The sequence below is a fragment of the Mixophyes fleayi genome, chromosome 5 (assembly GCF_038048845.1).
Source record: "Mixophyes fleayi isolate aMixFle1 chromosome 5, aMixFle1.hap1, whole genome shotgun sequence".
NCBI lineage: Eukaryota > Metazoa > Chordata > Amphibia > Anura > Limnodynastidae > Mixophyes > Mixophyes fleayi.
This window is the reverse complement of record NC_134406.1, coordinates 30228967-30253313: the sequence shown is the minus strand read 5'-3', so window position 1 is coordinate 30253313 and position 24347 is coordinate 30228967. Positions and strand designations below refer to the sequence as shown.

Sequence of the window (24347 nt, the reverse complement as noted above, 5' to 3'; positions counted from 1 at the left end):
GCAATGTTTAGATGGTAAATGTAAATTTATTCTACAAAGTTTTCCACTTACATAAATAACGTGTGTGTGGTCACTATACACAAAACAAGTAACGATCATCCATTTTCAGTGTGACCTATTAGTCACACTGAAAAGGAATGGTGAGGGCAGGTTTAAATTAAGGTTCTGTGATGCTGCTCGCTTGGCATAGGTAACATACAAAAAAAAAAAAAATTATCCTTCGACTTCAAACAGGACCCCAGTGATCGAATTAAGAACAATGGAATATACTTGTCTGGTTTTAATGACCCTGTACTGTACATAGGCTGCATCAAGCACAATTTCCCTGCTCTATTTAGCTTACAATCTAATTTTGGCATCTGGGACATAAGATAAAGCAACTTGTTAATCACAAACAGCTGACAATGAGACTGGAACATGGGTTCCCAGCACAAGTATCAGGTCACTGTTTTACAATCAGTACATTTAACCATTGAATAACTACTTTTAATAGCAATTATAACTTGAACAAATCATCTCTCAAACATGGAAGCGGTGTTGCTCTATTCAGCAAATAGAGTGGTTGAATGAATACACATACACTAATGTCTCATTATACCATACCTCCCATTAAAATCATTTGCACATAGCAAATATGAGGTTCTCGGATTTTAATGGAATCAACTTTAATTTATAAATCTCATTGCATGGTAACTAAAGCATGATTGTGGTATAGTGCGTAAAACGTACCCACTAAACTCACTCCCATTCCACCAAAGATTAGCAGTATTTTCAAGAAGAGACACATCCAAGATATGGAATTACATTCATCAGGCTATGAAACCCAGACAGTCCACAAGCTGATCCAATCCTATAATGTGACATCAGCCAAAATCCCACCCACCACCCTCCTACATCCATCATGCAGCTAATCTGAACATAACCAAGATCAAAGACTGATGTTGCAGAAAGATCCTACATCAAACAATGTCGTACTCCATACTGCATAATCTAATTTAGGGCTGTACATGTGGCCTGCAGCTTTCCAGGAAACCTCCATAGAGTCTATTATATGGTGGTTCAAAGTGTACTTGTCACAGACACACAGTGTTGGCGGCCATTTTGTGGACTATCGCCACGGAGACCGAGTACCTCGGTGTGGACTCGAGCTCCTCCTACTTTTATAGGCTGCATTTTCATGACTAACGGCTCACCCACAAAACAGTGGTCTCCACTGTGAGCAGACAAGAGGTACTGGCTCACAAACACTGTACTATGTAGAAAAGCTGCCTGTTTGGAAAGTCTGTGTATAATAGCAGTATTATTATTCCCTGCTACCAACAAGAGCACTCTGGCTTCTTACTATGGTCAGGTGACAAATGTGCTCAAATGATTAAGAAGTACAATAAAATGACATTTATAAATAAATAATCTTAAAATAGAAAAATAAGGCAATTTGCTTTGATAAATAGTCATCAAAAGCACTTTGTTGGAAATAGTCCATTGACACTGAAATCATTTCACAGAAATGTTTGCTCTGCTTTGCATCACAGACAGAAAGGTAATTAAAAATTTGACGACATCCAATTTACTATGGCTACTGCCATTTGCATAGTGTCATGCCGGTTTCCCCTTATATCAGTCAAAATTAGATTTCTATAATCTCGTTAAACAAATCAGCTTTTAAAATCCATTGCCAAAAATGCAAACCACTTAACCAAGCAGCATGGAAGCTGTGGCTGGCTTTGACGCGTTAACCCTTCCACATGTCTTCTAATCACCTCCTACAAGCAATAGGGGGCTCAGCTAATATTTAGCATTGTCCCCAGTTATCACGCATATATGTATAAACAGCTGATGGACACTGTACCGCTAAAATCACATTACACTATGATAATTGTACAAGTATGTACAACTGTGCATGCCATAGGAATTTACCAGTCTGATGGGGATGAGTAAAGCAATTAGTAATAATGCAGGTTGTCCTAGGTATAACAATGTAGCAATACTCTGAAATGGATGAATAAAACTGGCTATTATCTAGTACAGCCATTATATGGTAATTTTCCAGGGCCACGTAAAAAAGAAGAAAAAAACCTGAAAAAGTCTAGCAATAAAACTATAGGCTTGGACCAAATAGAAAAATCTAAAGGGTCTCTATAATGGCCTCTGTGATGTCACTGGTTCCCAGTAAATAATAATATTCTTATAAATGTTAGTTCAATCTACACAATGCCTGCTTCCAGTGTGTATGGGTAACAAGTGATTTATCTAAAAAGTTATATTATTGTGACATCAGCATTGTAACTGTCCACATGAAGGTGTTAAGGGGACTTTCCACTGCAGTTGTTAGAACGTAAAATATGACCTTCCCAGTCCATTGCAAGACAGCAGGATAGGTGCAACAGGGCCGACTGAGTTAAGTGACATCACTGAAAAGTGACCCATCCACACAATGCATTACTACGAAGATAGACTGCTAAGCAGCCAGTCACTGCCTCACAACAACATTTTAACAATGCTCCTTGGGGTAATGCAGGTACACCTCCATGGAAAAGGAGAGTCCACTACATCACGTTGGGGTTAGCCCAGCCCCCACTTCCATATGCCATCCCTGACCTACACCCCACTCTCATAAAAATCACTTCCCAGACTGTTGGGAGCAGCAGTCCACTAAAATCTGAACTGTTGTCCCTATATTGGGACAGCTGTACGGTAAGGGGCACGGAGGTGAGGAGGGCCTGCACCCACAATCATATGAGAGGAAGCGCAGTGAAGCTGATACAAGACTGTACATGCACAGAAGAGCAGAGTGGGGTCAACTGGAAGATATTGCCCCCCCCCCCCACCCCCGTCTGCCTGTTTAGCTAGAGAAGTACCTCCCTCCTACAATGGCGACCTGCTCCATGAAAGGGACCATAAGAGACATTCATTTACTTCATTCATATTATTCAGCTCAGTAATACATAACCTTTAACATCAAGCAGTGGCTTAACTAGCATTTTTACTGGGAGGTATTAATGAGTACCCCAATTACTAAAACAAGCTTTTTTTTTCTTCAAATAAAGCAGGGTTCAAGCAGAGCCAATCATATTATGGGGTGACAATAAATACTGTAAGGCCACGTGCACACAGCTGTTTTGGAGAAAAGATGATACAAGTCTGCTGGCACCGAGAGCATAATCTCTATGGAGAGACTGACGGAGAATCCAGGCACTTAACAGAAATAGATAAGAGCACAGGGACAGGGACCTGGTTTATTTCCGTAATCTGCCTCTGTAAAGTACCTGTGTGCATGTTTACTCCATCCAAAGAGATCAGTGCAAGTGACCGCATCTCCTCCACTCTACTGCCAAACGCTGGAATGAAGGAGATATAGGAGATATTTTATTCTACATAAAACTGATCGTCGTACCTTTGGCCAAGATAAGCCAGCTTATTTGTGTGCTATTATATACATTTATATTTGAAGAGGCCACCAAGCAATGCCTATCTGACTTCTAAAATCAACCTGCAAAGCACAAAACTCACAATCTTGTATAGCTTTTTGACTTTATATACTAAAGCCTGAGCTCACTCAATCACACATATATAGTGGCATATAGACTAAGGCAGCATATCAATTCAGTGACCTTAGCTTGTAGTCTATAAGGGCCTAAAAGCCTTGGCTGTTCCATAGAGCTTGCACTTTCTATTGAGTATTTGTGCAGCATGCTGTTGTATAGCTTAACAAGGCACTGAAAGTGCAATAGTGTTTTTATCTACAGGGTTCACCCTTCATCTTTCTCTTTGTAAAGAAGCTGTTACAAGCAGACACAAGGAAGAATGAAATGTCATTCAATAACCAGAGCACGGCTTAAAAGCCTATTTACATCTAGACTTGTGGGTTCCGGTACGTTCAAGGGAGAAAATAGACTTTAGATGTAAAGACCTCCTGCCTACCCATTGAATTAATGCAGTTATACAGTATAGGAAAGAGGCGCAGGAGTTCAATACAGCACTTATGTCAATATATTTCATACCTAAACCAGAACGTGACTTTTATTCTCACTACAGATACCAGGACAACACAACATAGGAGAATAATAATGCAGTATTTTTACAGTGGTAAATACTGGCTGCAGGTTTCATACTCCAGAATTAAACACAAAAGCTGCTCAGGGAATCTAGAAGCATCGCTATTTAACCCGTTATCTGCAGAGATACTTTAAGATTCCCCCTTCCATGTAGTAAAAATTGCTGAGATGCCATTTTGGAGGAGTTAATTCTCTCCTAGTCATGTCCTGTCTTCACCTAAATGGACAAGTAGATCCACTACTTGTAACACAAGCATCTGCTTATTTTTTTGGAGGGAGATCATTACAAGGTACGGTTTCACAAATCTACAAATAGAGTTCCGTTACGTCATACACTCCCGGAATGTCCGGAAAACTGCCAAAATCTGGGTCGGTCTCCTGAACTCCAGGGAGATCAGGCAATTCTCCCGCATCCTGCCCACTTTCTACTGAAGGGGGCTGGATGGTGGCCTCCATGACAGAGGGTCGAGGGACAAAACGCGTTTCGCAGAGCCTGGCCCCCCCTCTGGACTTTCACCTCTCCTCTGGAAACTCTCGGAGGGGAGGTTAAAAAAAAATAAAAATAATGTTGGTAAATACGCGTTATCCAGCATCAGTGTATAGAGATATTGGGGTCCGCGCTTCTTAACCTATGTGTATAGATGTAGCCAGTGGGATATGTGAAGGGGCTCGTCCTACTCCCCAAATAGATAGAATAATATAAAGTTCCCAGGCGCAATGGTATGGAGCCGAGTTAAAGATTAAGGACAAGCCGATTTATTGGCAAGTACATAGATATGATGGCACACATATGGGCAAATGCATAATAATAATACAGTTGAAACCAGATGCATAGATAGAATTCCTATCTATGCATCTGGTTTCAACTGTATTATTATTATGCATTTGCCCATATGTGTGCCATCATATTTATGTGTGCCATCATATCTATGTACTTGCCAATAAATCGGCTTGTCCGTTATCCAGCATCAGATGCTGCAAACAGGACCTGCTAAGACTACAGTGACTCTTCAATGTTGTTACATGATTATATCATCATCATTTATTTATATAGCGCCAGCAAAATCCGTAGCGTTTTACAATTGGGAACAAACATTAATAAGACAATACTGGGTAATTCATACAGACAGAGAGGTAAGAGAACCCTGCAAGCTTACAATCTATAGGATAAAACTATGTGTGTTCTACTCAAAGGTTACATTTTTATTTTAAACTGCCTCCGAACCTTTCCATAAAACATATGTACTTACATTCCACTGCTCTGTCTTCCGGAAGTTCTTTCCTTTTTTTCACTGCGGAAAGCCCTGGATACTATTCAGGTTGGCATATATCGACATATCAAACATACCTGGCGCATGTGCCCACATTCTATTGGCAGACAGGAACAGCCTGTCGCTGCTGCTGCAAATAGACTTCTGGGAAATGTCGCAGGCTAGTTTCATTTTGGTCCTGTTACTATACAGGGATGACTGCGTTGCATGGAATCTGACTAATAAGACTGGCCAACGGTGGTGAAAAGGAGACAGAAATTGGCGGAAAATACGAGTATATGTTGTTTTTAAATCTTCAGAGCTGTCTCCCAAAACTTCATGACTAAATCTACATTTTGGGTGGAAAAGCTCTTTAGAAACACAATTTGTATAATCAGAAAACCATTGCTCTGATCTGTTTTGCACCTCCTCTATAGATTCATTTCAGCGAAGAAAACAAATATTTTAGAATAAAAATTGCATACATTAAGACAATCGTTACAAACACACACAGGAGAAATCTGAGCGATCGTAATTTATCAGTTGCCAACAGACCAGATGCTACGGGACCCAATAGCCAATCAAAGCATGCCCAATGATCACAGTAAATCGGACACTTGTATTTTAGAACCTGGTCCACACAAGGCAATTTTAGGACAATCGGAGATAACTGCAGGTAAACACTGCCATATATTATATTAGTTAAAGGAACTCTGAAGTTTCTGCAGTGTCAACAATTCAAAGAAAGGTACACATGCCACGAACTATATGGCTGTGAAGTCAAATGTACCAAGAGTAGAGGCGTTGCAGCTCCAAATTTTTAAGATCTGAAAAAGGAGAACTAGAACACCACTTAAATAAATAAGTATAGAATAGAGGAGCTGAATAGGCCAAGATATCAGAAAACACGGTAAATAAAAAATGTACTTAAAAGGAACAGTCAACCCTAAAATAAATAAATAAATATATATATATATATATATATATATATATATATATATATATATATATATATATATATATATATATATATATATATATATATTTTTGTACACTTCCCTCTAATTACCCCTAATATTTATCATCCACCCCTCTTTCCAACATTGTTACCCTACACAACAGGAAGCCCCTCTTCAGCTTGTCACCTGAGGCTCAGCTGACCAATTAAGAAAGCCTGCTCCTCTTCCAGTCTTTACACCAGAAGGGACGGACAGCTGAGGGGATTCTTACTGATACAATTCAGAAGAGTTTATTGACAAATGTACACAACTAAAATTGTTCAGCATGCAGTCGTCTCTGTACGCTACAGGACTCCATCAATGGAGACTTGCTGTCTAGCATTCGTATTAGTCAGCCCAACGTATGCTCGCAAGCTCAGCAAAATATCACTCCCATTTTGGTGTTGGGTAACAACGTTACTCCAGCAGGGCTTTACTAAAGCCCTGCACAATGGATTGAGAGGAGAATATTATAGCAGACAAGTGTTACTGGTTCTTTAAATGATCCTTATTGAATGAAAAGTCCTCAGTCCAGCGATCAGAACCAGATTCTTATATTAGAATGGAGATTGTCAACAAAAGCAGCTTACGTCCATACTCCAGGCTGTAAGCACTACAGCACCGCAGGAGCCGAGAGCAGATAGTCACAGTACGGCGGGATCAGCTACTTGTGGCGATTGTAAAATCCCACATTAGACAGACATTTTGGCGGATATCTCATTTACATTGATCCGTTTACCACTAGATCATATACTTTAAATATAGTTTATATGGTGTTTTAACAATGGATTTGCATATTGAAAATTCAAAGTGTAGCTAATAAAGTAGAGCCAGAAACATCAGGGAAGTAGTAGAATACTCAATATAAAAAAAACAACAAGATTGATTTCACCAACCTGATCCAACAGGAGAAGAGCCAACACTTAGACTCTGAAGACTGCCATTCCTGAGCAATGTGGGAGACCTCTGAATACCAGAGCTGGCTATACTGCCCGCTGCAGATGCCACAGAAGAAGTTGGAGAAGCTGAGGAAACAGACATACAGGACACAGTGTCTTGGTTCTTGCTCCCTCTCGGCCGACCAGGCCCGTGTTTGCCCTGCCTATTTCCTCTTCTCTTTTTCTCCTTTACTGCATCATCTTCCATCATAGAGGCTTGTACCCGCTTGTATCCTGATACAGTAAGGCTTGAATTAACATAATCTCCAGGAACACCATCAAAGTTTTTGGTCTGGAAAGACATAACTGGGTTTGAAGGAAGGCCCATCAAGGAGCTAAAACTGTTTATGGTGCCTTCCTGCAGTCCTGGCTCCCCTTTAAGCACATCTTTGGTGAATGGGGGCTGCTGAGGGTGATGATAGCCATCAGTTCGCAGTTCAGATTCTGTAAAACTCAGAAACTCTTGTGGCGACTGCACAGAACTTCCAGAAGACGATTTAACACTACTCGGGGTTCCTGCAATGCTGCCTGTAGACAAAACAAAAAAATAGCTTAATTACATGCAAGGCTGGTACATAAAACCTGTTTTTGTTTTATTTTTGTAACAAAGTAGAATAGCATCAGAAGGAGAAGGAACAGCTTTCTTTCATTCTTCCTTTACAACAGAATCTAACTTAAGAATTACCCAAATTATTCCTAAAACATATAGATTAAAATTCTGTGGCTTTGGCTATGTGGCAAGTTCCGCAACAACCGCTGCCATATTTACGTGAAAGTCTATCCTACAGCAGTCAGTGACTTTAATTAAAAATAAATAAAAATAATGCCCTTTAGCAGAAATGCATATTACAGCATTTTTGCCAGTATTAACTGGCTTCATATCACAAAAACTATTACGACAGTTTTCTTTGTCCTCAGCATATACAGAATATAAGCTAACTAACTGACTTATTTATTGTTTGCCGCTCTGAAAGCTGATTTCCGGGCATTATTCAGGCTCACTGCTATTATAATAGGGCAGAATTCAATGCAGTTTGGCAGGCAGTTACTAAGGACACCTTCACAAAGCTGTAAGCTCTGGGACCAAGCCGGGCAAGAGCAGACAGCCTTCTATCCTTCTCTCTTACTCAGTCGCCAGAGACCATGTACAATGAATAGGTGAAATAACTCCCCATACTGCTCTGAGGACCTGTGCAGCCAAGCCATGGTGTGTTCTCCTATCTGCCTAGTGTGGTGTGCACCAACAGTTGTGTCTTGGGCATTACTAACAAACACTTTCAAATAAAATGAACCATCAGTTGCTTACAAGTTCTGTAACAGCAAAGAATATACAAGAAAAATAGCTAAAATACAAAAAAGAGAGACACTTTTATAAAATAAATAAAAAGGTCACCAAAATATACTTTGTGGTTCTCGTTTGCCATCAATCCACCTTATATTTTCATAATAAAATATGTATTTGAAAAGTATAATACATATTTATTTTTGGTTAGTTTGCACTGTCTTTATTGAAATAAAAATGAATAGTAATATGGATAGCAGGACAATCCTACATTTTGAAAACCAGACAATCTACAGCATCAAAAGAGGATATCTCTAGTTTATTGTAGGCAGGATGGTGGTGATTTGGGCGTTGTAACCTCCACCCGTCTTGACACTTGTGTTATTGTCTGGTGCCATAATGGGGGATACCGGGCACTTTTAGTGCCCTCCCATTCCCAAACTTTTTTCTGCAGTGTTCTGGCTAAGCACCTCTAGCTCAGTGGCATCATTACTGGACTCTGGGACAGGTGTTATTTGAACCACATAAGTACTAAGGACCAGTGGGACTCATCCTTAGCACTTTAGAAGTATATGTGGAGTTCCACTTAAATAACGCCCACTTCATCAGAACTCCTCATCAGTGCGGATTTTTCTTATTTACATTACAAAGCTGCAGTCCCACTGCACATAGCCTTTCCATGGTGTTTATGTGAAGTAACTTGCATGGCTGTACACCATAGACTGTATTATGGTATAGGAGAGTGCTATAAAGCAACAACATTATAGGGCAGTCCAATGTCTAACTCCATCATGGCTGGATGCTTTCCTCCCATGACTAGGCCAATTTCCACATTATGACAATGTACCTGTTGCACAGAGAAATATTTGTAATTTTTCACTATAGACAAGAAAATTTGAGATGGTTTTCACAACTGAGAGGTTAGGTCATAACAGAGGACAACTTTGCACTTACATGGTTTTAGAAATGTATTTTCAAATGTTTCTCCAACAGGTACATTACAATTTCTGTATACTTTCCTTATTTCTAAGACCACAAAATATTGTCTTAAAATATGTCTGATCTAAAACGCAACTCAACCTCCTACAATATGGATCACCCCTAACACCTCTGTTGGCCAGTCTGCTATAACAAACTGGGGTAGGACAAAGAAATCTGTTCACAGACTGGAAAGTACAGTGGGTGGCAGATACCATTACATTTTCAGATCCAAGAGAAGTAAATAAAACAAGAAAAACCTAAAACAGATTCCATTTGGCATGACAGAGTTTGCCTTCATGTAAATGATTTATCCCAGGGCCTGAGATTTGAGTGTATGTCCTTAGTCAGGTGGTCTAGCCAAATTTTCACTATTCAGTTCACCCAACTTCATGTAATAGTTCATTATTTATTATTTTGGTGGGACAGCGTATTATTATTAGTATTGCTGCTTATTTACATAGCGCCACCACATTACACAATGTTAATTGTTAATGATGATAATTTGTCCTTGCTCCAATTGCTTTTTGGTCTCCACCCAGACTCCATAGAACAGTATATTACTTCTTATGCACAGTAATGCATCACTGTATACAAAGATACAGCATTTACAAACCATGATAAATTAAAAATAAAAAAAACCCTTGGGGGGGGGGGGGGGGACTCATTTGGTCGCGTTACTCTCAAAAGTAACACGGCCTGCGCATTACTACTATTAGCGGTAATTTTTAACGCTGATTTTTGCTAGCGGCTCAGAGAGCCACAAGCAAAGATCCAGGTTAAAATTAAGCCGCATTACTTTCAAGAGTAAAGCATCCAACTGAATTCCCCCCCTTAGGGCCCGATTCAATTGGCTATGTTATGCGGAAGAAAAACACGTCCTACACAATATTACCGTTACTACAGTAATAGTGCGCAGTATTAGCCACAAGCAAAAATCTGCGTTAAAATTACCATAGTAACGGCAATACTGTGCAGGCCCAACTGAATTCCCCCCCTTAGAATTAAAAGTGACAAACATGCAGGCACAAAGATGGAAGGTCATTTACACAAAAACAGAAATACGGTCCTTTATATGCATGGAAAGAAGTACATTCTTACACAAAGGCACATATAGACACACACACACATATACATATACATATACATATATATATACACACATACATACATATATTCATATTCTCCGGTTTCCTCCCGCACTCCAAAATCATCACCACAATTTATTTATATAGCGCCACTGATTCCGCAGTGCTGCACAGAGAACTCACCCACATCAGTCCCTGCCCCATTGGAGCTTACAGTCTAAATTCCCTAACACACACACACACAGACAGAGAGACAGACTAGGGTCAATTTTTTTTTTATAGCATCCAATTAACCTACTAGTATGTTTTTGGAGTGCAGAAGGAAACCCACGCAAACACGGGGAGAACATACAAACTCCACACAGATAAGGTCACGGTCGGGAATTGAACTCATGACCACAGTGCTATAAGTCAGAAGTGCTAACCACTTATATAGGCAGCGCGGTGCCTATATATTTTACACACATACACACACACATATATATATATATATATATATACACACACATATATGTGTAGACTAGCACACTTACACACATCTGTGTTCATAAACAAACGGAAAGGCAAGCTTGTACACAAAACACCCAGAGCAGACCTTTAGTCATTAGATTTTAATATGGTTACATTATATCAATTATACCAATTGTAGATAAATAATCAAACAAAGCCTGAAAAACACAAAGTAAGTTAGTTGGGACATTCCAAATACAAAGTCGGCAGAAGTTTTCCAACCTGATGGGATCTTTGGCTTCCTCCTTACTGTTCACAAATCGGTAGTAAATATTAAAAACGTTTACTTACTCTCTCCTCTGCACAATTTTAAAAGGAGAGGCTTTAAGACAACCACTATTTTGTCACTTAATTAGCAGCTATGTAAAATGGGTTTCCATTAGCAGATCTGACTGTCACCAGCTGTCTTTCTTTTAGCCCTTTGTTTTTACAGCTGCTGTTAAGAGCTCATTAGAATTCTACAACTTGGTCTAATCCTATATAGTGATGGAAGGATTTCTGGAAACTCTTATTTTATTTTAAAACAGAAACTGAATTATGCTGGATGTGACATTAGAAAAGTGGCCCAGTCGACAAGAAAGTACAAAATTGAAGAGTTGGATGCAGCACCACAATCCTCAGCCAAGTGATTCAGTCATGTTTTTAGAAGGGGGCAGGGTGGGGGGGAAAATCACAGATGAATTTAACAGGATAAATATTTTTACATAAAACCCTGGTCAGGAAAGGTTAATAAGAGTTTTCCTTGGTATGTGCTTATCCAACCAGAAAATGCCTGGTAGATGGGGCAGCTTTTAGCTCTTAGCTACCTAATGCTTCCAACACTTTCTCCCTATTTAAAATTTGGCCACGTGAGTTTCACATTTCTGCGTAGGCTGGCCTGCTTTGTGCGAGCGAGAAAGACAGACAGAAAGAAATACAGAAATATATATATATATATATATATATATATATATATATATATATACACATATACATACACACATATATATATATATACACACACATATATATATACACATATACATACACACACATTATCTATATCCCTCTCTAACATATGTGTGTGTGTGTATCTATATATATATCTATATCCAGGAGTCACCCTCACACAGAATCCTTATTATTTACTTTGTATACCTGTAGTGATGTTGGTGAAGACAATGACTGTGGATACATTGTGCCTTATGTATGAAGCGCACTGGCCGCACAGCGCAGAACACCATGATTATGCACCACCATCGCTAGCTACACCCAGCGCATATGACAGGTACACAACCTACTCTACTCTCTTGGTAGATTCCTTGTCTTTGCAAACTATAAGTGGGCCTAAGATGCCGGAGGTGGAAAAGCCTGAAGAGATGCACTGTGTCAATGTCACACCCAACCTACCATCACTTTAGGAGAAAAACCTAATTCAATGAAAGGGGTGATTCTAAAAGGACTACTCGTTATTTATGCCTCAAATTACTGAGTGTAAGGGGACATCGGGACTGTGTTTATTACACACGGCATTTAGTTATTAAGGAGAAGTGTGCGCAGAAAGTATTTTTTTTAGTTAAGGTACACTTACGTCAGACAATCAGAGTCAGTCAGACGTGAATGTGTCATGTTACTGGATATCTCTCTATATGATATCTACTTGTAGTTACAGTTTTGTAGCACAATAAAATAATCACAAATATATTTCATAAGTTACATATACATGGTGTCTTCCCACAATTACAACTAAGGGGTCCCTGCAGCTAGAATGCAGGCAAAAATAGGGATCCATGATCCCTATGAAAAACAGATCTTAAACATTGAAGGACAAAATCCATTGGCTAGCTTTATTATTATGCAATTGTTTGTTTTAAAACTAAATAAAAAAGCTCACGAGTATTCACTACCTGTTTGCCATAGAGATAAAACAACCCTTTATTTTAAATGTTCTAGCTTCAATCATCAGACCAAGCATGTATAGGTCTTCTGCATGAACTCCGCTCATTATGAAGAATGGATGGCTACTAATAAAATTAGATAAGCAATGGTCTATTGCTTTATACATATCTGCAGTTAATGGATTCAAGCTCAGATTTGCAGAAAGGCCACTTAGACCTAGGACTAGAGTGACAGTATTGTATGGGCAACAACTGGTCCATGTTCTGTCATCTTACCACCCGGTTTTCTTATGTTAACCTACCAACATAAAACACAAAAACAACGATCATTTTTAATTCCTGGCAGTATGTGGATAATATTCCTTATATAGAGAAGATTTGGTGGAGGTTTAGACCATGAGGCTCAGATGCGACCTTCAGTCTATGTTGTCCACCAAAGCAAAAATGTTAAATCCAGCCTAGATTACCCCAACATACACCCCAATCTTTACCACTGACTTTTACTCTGAAACCACATCATCTACTAACAGGAGTCAGGAGATGATATCTTGAGGACTTCCACACTACGTTACCTTGCTGGAAGGGACTGGTGGCTGCAGCTGGTACTGCAGTATTTCTCCCACTGCCAGACTTCCGTCCCCGCTGCACGCCGCTGTAACCTGTAGTCTTCTTTGCTTTGCCCTCAGATGCTCGGGTTTCCAGAGCATCTTTCACATTTAAGGGATGTGCAGAAACCTCCTGGAAATTAGCATTTGTAAACCGCGCTGCAGTCTCCTCCAAACGCTTTACTGCGCTTGTGACGGCGTTGTTGTTATTGTTGGTAGTGCAGGTATAAGTCTGAAAGATACAAGGTAGAGGGTAAATACAGGGAACCATGCAGATAGGATATGACACACTGTATTCTGGGCCTGTCTAACATCACTCTTATAAAGCTGTAAATATTATAAATAGTACTACTACTACTACTACTACTAGTGGTTAAAGCCAGCGAGACACCGGTCTGTTACTCTGTTTTGGCTTCAGCACTGCAGACGACTTTGTAGTCACAACGCTATGCTGGGAATTGATTCCAATTTAGAATTTTGAAAGAGTGTTCTATCAATCTTTTAAAATCAGCTGTCAAATTCACTAAAATGTATCCGGGAGCGGGAGTCAGTACTGCTGTGTTCTAGAGAGAGGGACATGCCCAGTGGTTACATGCTCACACCCCAACCTTTAGACATACACTGGGGGTAGAGGTAGGAGGAAGAGTGATCAAGGGCCCTTCAGTTTACAGACAAGAAAAACTGTGCACAAGTAAAAATACTACACTGCGCTGTTTGGCCGCACCATAAAGTAATGTCAGAATAACTGACAAATTTATTGGGCAAATGATTTAAGTGGTGTACCCTCGAGGTTCCATGCTGGGGCCACTCCTTTTTAATATATTTATTAATGACCTTGGTGATCGTTTAGACAGCAAAGTTTCTATTTTTACAGATGACACCATACTCTGCAAGATAATCAAATCAGAGCAAGATGTTGTTTCTCTGCAGAGGAACTTAAATGAACTGGAGGATTTGGGCGGCCAAATGGAAGATGAAGTTTAACTAAGATAAATGTAAGGTTATGCACTTCGGGATCAAAAACAAGCAGCACCAAATTTATAAATTGATTGGGATAAATTTAGGGGAATCTATAATGGAAAAGGATTTGGGAGTGCCCGTAGACAGTAGACTTAGCAATAGTGCTCAATGTCAAGCAGCAGCTGCAAGGACCAATAAAGTATCAGCATGCATAAAAAGGGGCATAGATGCAAGGGAAGAGAGTGTTATTTTGCCACTATATAAATCATTGGTAAGACCTCATCTTGAATACGGAGCACAGTTCTGGGCACTACTCTATAAAAAAACAAAAAACATTTTGGACCTAGAAAGAGTTCAGAGAAGGGCAACAAAGTTGATAAAGGCTATAGGGTCATAAAGCTATGAGAAAAGGTTAGCTAGTTTAGGCATGTTTACTTTAGAAGAGAGGCGTCCAAAAGGAGATATGATTACTATGTACAAATACATTGAGGGCCAATACAGAGAGCTTTCATGGGAACTTTTTACCCCAAGGACTGACACACGGTCACCCGGTCACCCCCTAAGGTTGGAGAGGAAGAGGTTTCACAACCAACAAAGGAAGGGGTTCTTTAAAATAAGGGCACTCAAGATATGAAATTCACTGCCAGGGAAGGTTGTGATGGCAGATTCAATTGATAGGTTTCAGAAAGTTAGACAAATATCTAATGGAAAAGGGAATCCAGGGATACAACCGTTAAGAAAAATGAAGAATAATAGTGGATCCAGGGAGAAACAGGAATGCAATATTGGGTCAGGAGGGATTTCACACACAGATTGGCGGTTGCTTCATCGGAATCAATTTTCAATGCAAGATCGCAGGAGAACTAGATTGAACTTGATGGAATGGTGTCTTTTTTCAACCTCATCAACTATGTTAAGGTCTGTACCTCTAGCTCTTAGTTTACTGCCTTATGCTGTTATATTGGCACATAACTCCTCTGTCAACTCTAACACCCTTATAATTTACTATTATTTCATATAGAATACATTAGTGGCATGAAAGGATCCCTAAATTTAAAATACAGGCAACTAATAACAGATACAAGTTTAAAAGTCCAAATAATGACAGGACTTCAAACATTTAATATTAAATTTACAATTTCTAGTAAACCTGTTAATCAGAGCCCTTCAACCACGAGGAGGCTGACTGTAATCCTTCAACTGGATAACACACAGGAAGTCTGCTGTGTATCAGAGAAATCTCACTTCCATCACATTTATCTCAAATCTGATTCCTGATCATGCAACATTGTGTACACACATATACACACACACACATACACACACATACATTCATGGTGGCTTTGAGAATTAGATTCATTAGAAGTATTTATATTGAAAATCATGGCATAAAGCCTTATGATAGTTATTATGGGCATTGGAAGTAGCTTTAAAGATTTAGTATCAGTACTATGATTATCTTTGTAACTACTGTTGCAAAGACCAGGTCATAATATTGTAGCTGTACAATTGCATTTAAAAATGGTTTAAATGCAAAACTACAACCTCCATCCTTTTCTCCAATTCAAACATTCTTTTTTTAAAAAAAAATAAAATAAAATATTCTTACACAAAGTCTTAAGTGCTTCAGCATGCTGATGTGATCCTATACACACATACATACATATCTATATAATATCTATCTATATCTATACACACACACACACACACACACACACACACACACAGTCTTCTACGCTGCAGATCTCTGGCACCACTTGAATACTCTGTATTCATTCACCATAGTTACAATATTATCACTGATCATACATATTACACTTATGCAGTGTTATCATTTTAATTGGATATCACATTGGTGGAAAAACACAGCTCATTTTAAAAGACACTATCGATATGTAAATTTCTAACTGGCAGCTTAAACATGGGAACTACAATTCATATAGATGCTTCATTCAAATGTTTAATACCGTTTATGACATTCCTGCCACTAGATGGCACAATCTATTGAAGTCAACACCACCTAACAATCTTCATGGATCCCAAGCAAAATATATTAAATACAAAAAAAAAAAAAGAAAAACAACGTGCCTTGTGCAGAATAACTTCTTTTAGAAAAGCAAAGTGTTAATAAATGTTTGCTTGACAATGGGGAAATAAATCCATTTAATTCAGACACAGTTGTCTCACAACCATATAAATAAAATAGCTACAAGCACAAAACAAAATATACAAACAAGTAAACACAGACCAAAATATTTCATAAACAAATCAATAGAACAGCAAACAGCATAAAACAAGGTTACAGATTCAGTTCTAGCAAAACATCACAATAACCGTAATTTGTACTGATCTGTCCTGATCAATTACTGTCATTACATTATAACAGCCCAAATCAATACAAGCATTCAACATGCCTTCTTAATTATACAGGGTACTGCAAAGTAAGGGCTCAGGGCTCATGCTCTGCTGTCGGAAACACATTAAAAAGGAAGCAATTGGCATTCCTGCTCAATTGTTTACTAATTAAAATGATGTTTAAATAAACTCCTCAAAAAGTCACCATTATATATTAACTTTTTAAATGCTGTGATAGACTACAGGCAGGCGGGAACAGGTGCAGGCAGAAAATATCCTTATCAACTAAATTTGCCTCATTGGGCGTTTTTGGTCCACAATTCCCCATGGAGAGCTTACAGTGCAGGCTGCCATTTTGTGGGAGGAAACCATATTTCTAGAACCCTAGAGAATGGAAAGGCTGGATTCTCATGAATGTGGTTGTAGCCTAGAAAATGGCTGCCTTCACTGTGTGAAAGTGATGGGTGCACTTTAAATATTACCTGAGAAAAAAAAAAATATAACCCTAAAAGGTTTAGCCACAAAACGGCTGTCTACATTTTTTTCTAGAGGACACTCAGGCTGTACTGGTAAGATGGCTGCCTCCGTTGTGCAGGTGATGGGAGCACTTTGAAGCTTTCACTGTGGCACTTTCTGGGGTCAGTGTTTTTCCACATACAGGTTTTTTATTGAATCAAAGCCGATATGTCCTGGTGACAAATTCACTTCAATTACCACTAAATGTTTTCTATTCCTGGGTCCCTTTTCATCAGCACCGTAAGCATGACTGAAATGTACAAACTTCACCTGTGTGATCACAAGCAGCCCAGACAACTATCACTCAAGTGACGCTGACAGTCTATATAAGCACTTGTACACATGCAAACATTCCAGAAATGATTTACCTCATCTTCCTTTCCTCACTCACTAGAACGTTTCACCACAAACTATCAATGACCTTCGCTATTAAAGAATGACAACATTGACCATTGAGATTATTTTGTTTAGCCCTATTCATAAGAAATTCCTCACACTGGCCCAGCCCCAGTAGCTGGTGGTTTTGTTTTTCAGGTTTTGTACGCCCCTTTGTCCATGCAGATGTTCCCAATATCTTGTTCCCTTCAAACACAGGTGTGCGGAAAACATTGAAAGCCACAGGATTTTCTCTTTACAAGCCACTTAACATATCTGACCACCCAGTACATTTCTAAGCCAGGATTATACTTCGTTTTGGGAAACAGTACAGAGAAAATAAACCAAGTTGGACAAGAATTCGCGGACAGGGTAATATTTTTTGTTTATTATTTTTTTCGGTGGGGAAGGGATGGAGATAATCAATATTTCCCCAAAACTGGTCATTATGTTCTGCCTGTGCACAGTTTACCTCATTTGCGGTCATAACATAAGGAAACACAAACTCACATAATCTACACAAGACATGCTTTGCTTCCTCCTAACTTATAGGTCACAGTGTAGTCGGAAGGTAACTAACTGCGCATGCATGGGGGGGGGCAGGTGGCAACATCTTGGCATCTCGCAATATACGGTAAGAACAGAATGCGGTAGAGACATTGCTCATTAGTGTAACAGTATCATTTGTGTAGTCTGGTTTTAAGTATAACGTGGCGTAAGGATTACTTAGTTGAAGATCGACAGCAGAGATGTAAGTTAAGAACAGGTGTGTGCTTGTGGACATGGACTTTGCACAAAAGATTATCTATAAAACTGGATAGAAGTCTTAAGAGAAGAAATGTGAGGGGGGGTTATGACATTGAACTGTACACATGTAGTCAGCCACTCACTGTAATTACGGTCCATTCAACATGTTACATTTCTAAATACACTGCTGTATTAATCAGTGATCAGAACCCTAACTACATCCTTACACTTGCTGGGCATTTACGTTTGCTAAGTGCTGTGTGTACTCTTACTTTTGAATATATATATATATATATATATATAATTTAGATGACAGTCTCCCATATTCAATCCTGGCTTGAAATAATAAAGACTATCAGAACAAATCGCTGCATACACCTACTGCCAGCCAATTAGTAGGTACACGAACTGCTGAACAGACAAATGACCTTACACATGCTGTGATCGGTGCTTAATTACTGCACACACACCATACATATATATGAGCACAGGGGTTGTTATTTCAGGTATTACACAACTGGTGATATAAAATTCCTAAATATAGAGATTTATGGAACCAGACCTTGCATTCAAGTATGTGCAGTTACTTATCTCTCCTAATGTTCCAAAGTGTACTGGTTTGTAGTCTCTACACTTACATCCAAGCTGACTCGTACTTCCTAACATCATTCCTTTGTTGGTGAAACCAACATGTATGGATTAAAAACAAAAAACTGCGGCCTTTAATGGACAAAGTCAACAAAATCCCAGCATATGCCTGTCTTGGTGGCATGTATATAACCTGTTCAAGCTTAAATGTCACCGGCTACAAAGTCAGTTTCTGTGGCTGGTGTCCCGTAGTGTGGCTGGGCTCACCTTTTCAGTAGTCACAGTCAGAGAGGGAACTAATGACGCCAAAGGCTCCATTTGCTTTCTGGATCTCTGTCTGTGCTTTTCTTTCTCTTTATGCTTCTGAAATCAAGAAAATTTACACATTTTCATTCAGCTTCAAACAAAAACTTTGGCTTGCGATATCTGAACATACAGTGCAAAGGGAATAATTAGAGACCATTGGTATTATTTGGCTTATTGTACGGCATTACAAAAAATAGCAGATGGCTAATGATGGCTTTGCTGAGATTTGATTGGTTTCCAGCCAGGCACATGTTCGATGTATGTCACGAAACCCTAAACCACACAAGTCTTTAGACTATGCATTACTGAATGAATAAAACAGCTCTGTCACACACCTCTGTACTTCAGCTATATAGATGGTCACCCATATTATATTAATATATATATGAATATATTATATATACACACACACATATTTATATATTTGACCCCCAAGTCACTTAATGTATGGGATGAAAAATACCCCCATCTCCAACATTTGACCCAAATCAATGAACTATTGATGGACAATGGCAGAAAATGAGCGACACCTAATGTCATAGGAGGAGTTATTATAGGCTAACCTCACTATTTGGGCCCCTAGTGTCAACCAACTGAAAACCGAACCAGATTCTCCCCACTGCAGGAAGGCTTAGGTCTTCAAAGTTACATCTGAATACAATGATTTCTTGGACAGGATCCTCTAGATTACACTAAAGTGGTCTTAAAGTGGTCTTAAAGCACGTCATGTTTGGCAAAAATCAGAACACAGCCTACGACCACAAGAACCTCATACACACGGTCAAGCACAGTGGTGTAGGAGTGATGATTTGGGGTTGTTTTGCAGCCACAGAACCTGGACACCTCATCATGGAGTCCAACGTGAACTCCTCTTCATACCACAGTAGGAAACGTGAGGACATTTGTCTGAAGCTTAGCTGAAATTGGAACATGTAACAGGACACGGATCCTAAGCACATCAGCAATTCTACAACTGAATGGCTGAAAACGAAACAAGGTTTTGCAATGGTCAAGTCAAAGTGCAGACCTCAAAACCATTTAGATGTTGTGAAGGGACCTTAAGAGAAATCTGCACAAACAAATGGCCTCAAACTTTAAGGAGCTGAAGCAATGTTATAAGGAGGAACAGGGCGCACACACACTCCTAGACTTATACAGCTGCTAAAGGCGATTCTACAAGCTACTGAACCATTTGGCGTTCGCCCTTTTTGTCACATGGCTTTTCATGTGGTCTTATTTTTTTTCTTGAGTAAATAATGACAAACTAAAATCTGTTATTTGGTATTTGTAACAGAAGACTTATCAAGTTTTAGTCCTCATCAAGCCCTACAGGATTGTCAGTTTTATCCTCATAAGCAGAAACACAGATTTGAAAGGTTTGCGTTGTTTTTTTACATGACTATATATTGCCATTTTGTACATATCATCTTATACTTCAACTAAATGTAATGTGTTCTTTAACCAGTGTAACGCAGAACATTGGGCAGAGCAAGATCTCTCCTTGTATATACACATACATCTACAGACCGGCAGTATAAAAACAATAATCTAAAATAAAACAAACAAAAATAATGGTCCATCGCGTCTACCTACGGAGATTACATTTTTGGCTCATAGGGGTCGTCATGCCCTTTGGGCTCATTCAGATTTGGTAAGAATTTCCTCGCACCTAAAGTCAGCCAGAAACGCTGTTTAGACCCATGATGATTGTGTGAGCAGCACAGGCAGAATCACGAGTTTATGCAGAAGTGAGCAAACCATGCCAAACCGCTTGTCTGAGCGAGCCCTTATAATTGTCTTACCTATGCCTGTAGGTGAGAATATACAAAGACTGTAAATAAAATAGGCAATTAAAAGACAATTTATTCCCATAATTGCATTTATAAATCATTTTTTTTACTAATATTGTTTTATTAAAATATTTAAAAATAAAAAGTACACATTTAATAGGGGGTTTCTCTACAACTTCACATTCTCAAATATACACACAACTTGGTTCAAATTCTACTTTACTAGTCCCGAGACCCTGAAGTACAAAACAAATTAGATTTGCTTTATGTAAAAGTGACATTACAGTTTCACGTTGACAGAAATCTGCACAGCGTCTACAAAACCCTACAAGAAGTCACGGGTAACGTTTTCTACTTAAGGAGTTAAAAAAATAAAATAACACACTATGGAAAGCCTTGCGTTGACAGATGGACCATTTCTGCTTTGAAGAAAACAATCCACCCTATTAAATATCAGGGCCAAGTTTGATAGTTAACTGACCCTTTGGCTTTTGAATCTCAGGAGACCATTCAGGGGACTATTAAATGTCTGTTATAACCGTAGTTTATTAAAGTACACAACTCTTCATTAACAGAAATTTACCTTTTTTTAAAAAAATAAAAATAAATAAATATTACATTAGAGCATGGACTATAATTACACCGTCAGGAGGAAACCATCAGTGATTTTATTTCAATGCTAACAATTTTTCTTTCTACAAAAAAGACTTGGGGAAGGGGGGGGGGATGGCAAAAGCAACAATAACGGTTCCTTAAACGCCATAAGTTAATGTTTAGCAACAAGAGAGAAATAATTTCACAAATATGCGCCTGGGCTGAACACGACTTGGCAGGCAGCCTAGAGTGCTGTAGTTAGGGATATCAATGCTTACTTTAAAAGTGAAAGGGGATTCCGGGTCAGAAAACTTTAGATGTGTCATTCTTTCCTCACCGCTGTGTTTTGGAAAAAATAGAACTGGTTGATTACCTCACTGCTCAGACAATGTAGCTAGAAGTGTCTGAGACATGATTTTTCCATTGCCCCAACAAAGCAGGGAAATATAGGTTAGGTAGAAAAAGAATTTGAAAAATTCCAACAAAGAAAACAGGGTAAAGCATTAAAACGATCTATTGTGAGTGACAGCAACAGTGCCACTTACAATATACTTGTCGTGTGTGTGGTGTGTATAAATACACACACACATACACACACATTATATATATATATATATATATATATATATATATATATATATATACACACACACACACTTTATATATTTATTATGCAAATGTCAGGGGCCGTACTAGAGACGTACTTGACAGCACTGCTGCAGAGATGGACAAGAAGCAGAGCACGGGCTGCACAATAGCACACAGTCCTGCTATACAAGACACTCTGGTGTGACTTTCCTTATAATCCATTTCAGTAGATTTTGAGGAAAAGCATTTCTTCGTCAACGGTAATCGGAGCAAACTCATTTTTAAAGCAGCAGCAGCCTGGGGGCTTTTTCCCCTCCGTACATCACTAGCCCTTTTCAGATAAGCACAGCTACATGATCTTTCCCCTGTACCTTTGGGAACGCCACTCACAATAGAAACAGTTTGTATTTTCCTGAGGTTCCACGTGAATGAAGTCGCAGGAAGACAGGCAAGGAATAATGGATTGCCATCTGCGCAATATATCAGTTAAGCTGCCACATTTCAAAAGCTCAATAACATTTAAAACAAAGAACCAAACCTGATCTTGTGCCCCTATGGTCTTAAGTGCATAACTGACTCACTTTAACCCCTTCACAACCATCAAGCCACACAATCCTTCCAAAATGTTTGCTCCAATCAGTGTTTGCCTTAATAAATGAGAGCAAGCTCAGGAGTAATGTTAGAAAGCATTATTTTAATGCAGTGGTAACAGATACATAGAACAAACTCCCAGCAGATGCCTCAGTGATACCATAACTTGCTGGCAAATTGATACGACTGAATAATGGCAGTCTTCCCTCTGTTTACAGGTGACAAGGTGTCTTTAAGCTCCTACAACAAGTTACTTTAGTACGTCATTTTAAATAAACACTTAGCTTTCATATTACCGAAATTGGCGAGGGGAAAAAAGCAGTGAGTCACGGTAACAGAACCAGGGGGCTTGTAAACGGAGCACAGACACCATTTTTAATAAGATTTGCAAATTGAACCACTGTATTCTGTTACTTGTTTTACCCAATCCCCCCTTAGCCTACTTTATCTGAATTAGAAGGTCCCTCTCCTGAGACCACCTCCTCTTTGTTCCCCACAACAGAGGGCCCAATGTGCGAGTAGATCGAAAGCCAAGCCTTATATCGGCTCAACCTGCTCCTGCTCTCGTCATCGCACCAGATCAGGCCTAGGCCAAGACCCTACCACCAATAGTATTGCATCAATGGGCATTCCATTGTGGGGGTAAAATAAAAATATGGACCCCAACAGCAGAGGACAGGAGCAATCCCTGGAATTCAGATAGGGGTGTGGCTGGGTAACTTTTCTAAATATCTGCTATAAAAAGGTTATAAATAGCATTAAAGGCTTTCCAATCATAAAACTCATTTGCAATCTTTACTTATATTTAATTTTGCACACTTAAAAAATAAGATTTTTTGATTTACTAAAAATTGTCTAATTTATTTGACTGATCGTCTAGTATTGGACACACAGCTAAAATACACCTTTTGCCTACACACAGTGCAGGCTGAACAGATACTAGTGAGAACACGACCCAGCTATTCCCTAGAAACTAGTGACATCACTGTACCATGATGCACTTTTTTCTAGTGGAGTGACGTCAGTAGATACGACATTCATACCTTGTGAATAAGTAGACTTCATTCACATGAATATGAATTAAACACATGAAACGGCTGCCTCCTCTGTCTGTAGGTCACCGATACGATTGAAAGGCAAACTCTACTTTTGCCCAATGTTTACCATTGTAATACTACCTAACCTAGGGTTGGGAAATTGCCTGAAGCCAAAGACTTAATGTACATAAATTATTGCTAGGGCCTATCTTTTCTGGCTACTTTCTAGGATATTAATGAATACACTTATTCTGGCTCCTTTTAAAGATCCTGGCTCAGGATTTCACAGTCTGGCTTCTAAATTCTACATATTCTATCC

The 24347-nt window shown here is 39.0% G+C and overlaps 1 protein-coding gene across 4 annotated transcripts in view; it reads right to left on the bottom strand.

Moving 5' to 3' along the window:
* Positions 1 to 24347, bottom strand: part of MLLT10 (MLLT10 histone lysine methyltransferase DOT1L cofactor) — a 119959-nt gene that overhangs the window by 38773 nt on the left and 56839 nt on the right. For all 4 annotated transcript variants that reach the window (XM_075211937.1, XM_075211938.1, XM_075211940.1 and 1 more), the window contains 3 exons: positions 19390 to 19485; positions 13549 to 13813; positions 7200 to 7769 (listed from right to left, as the gene is read on the bottom strand). In XM_075211937.1, coding sequence (XP_075068038.1) covers positions 7200 to 7769; positions 13549 to 13813; positions 19390 to 19485 — 931 coding nt within the window. The remainder of the gene's footprint in view (positions 1 to 7199; positions 7770 to 13548; positions 13814 to 19389; positions 19486 to 24347) is intronic.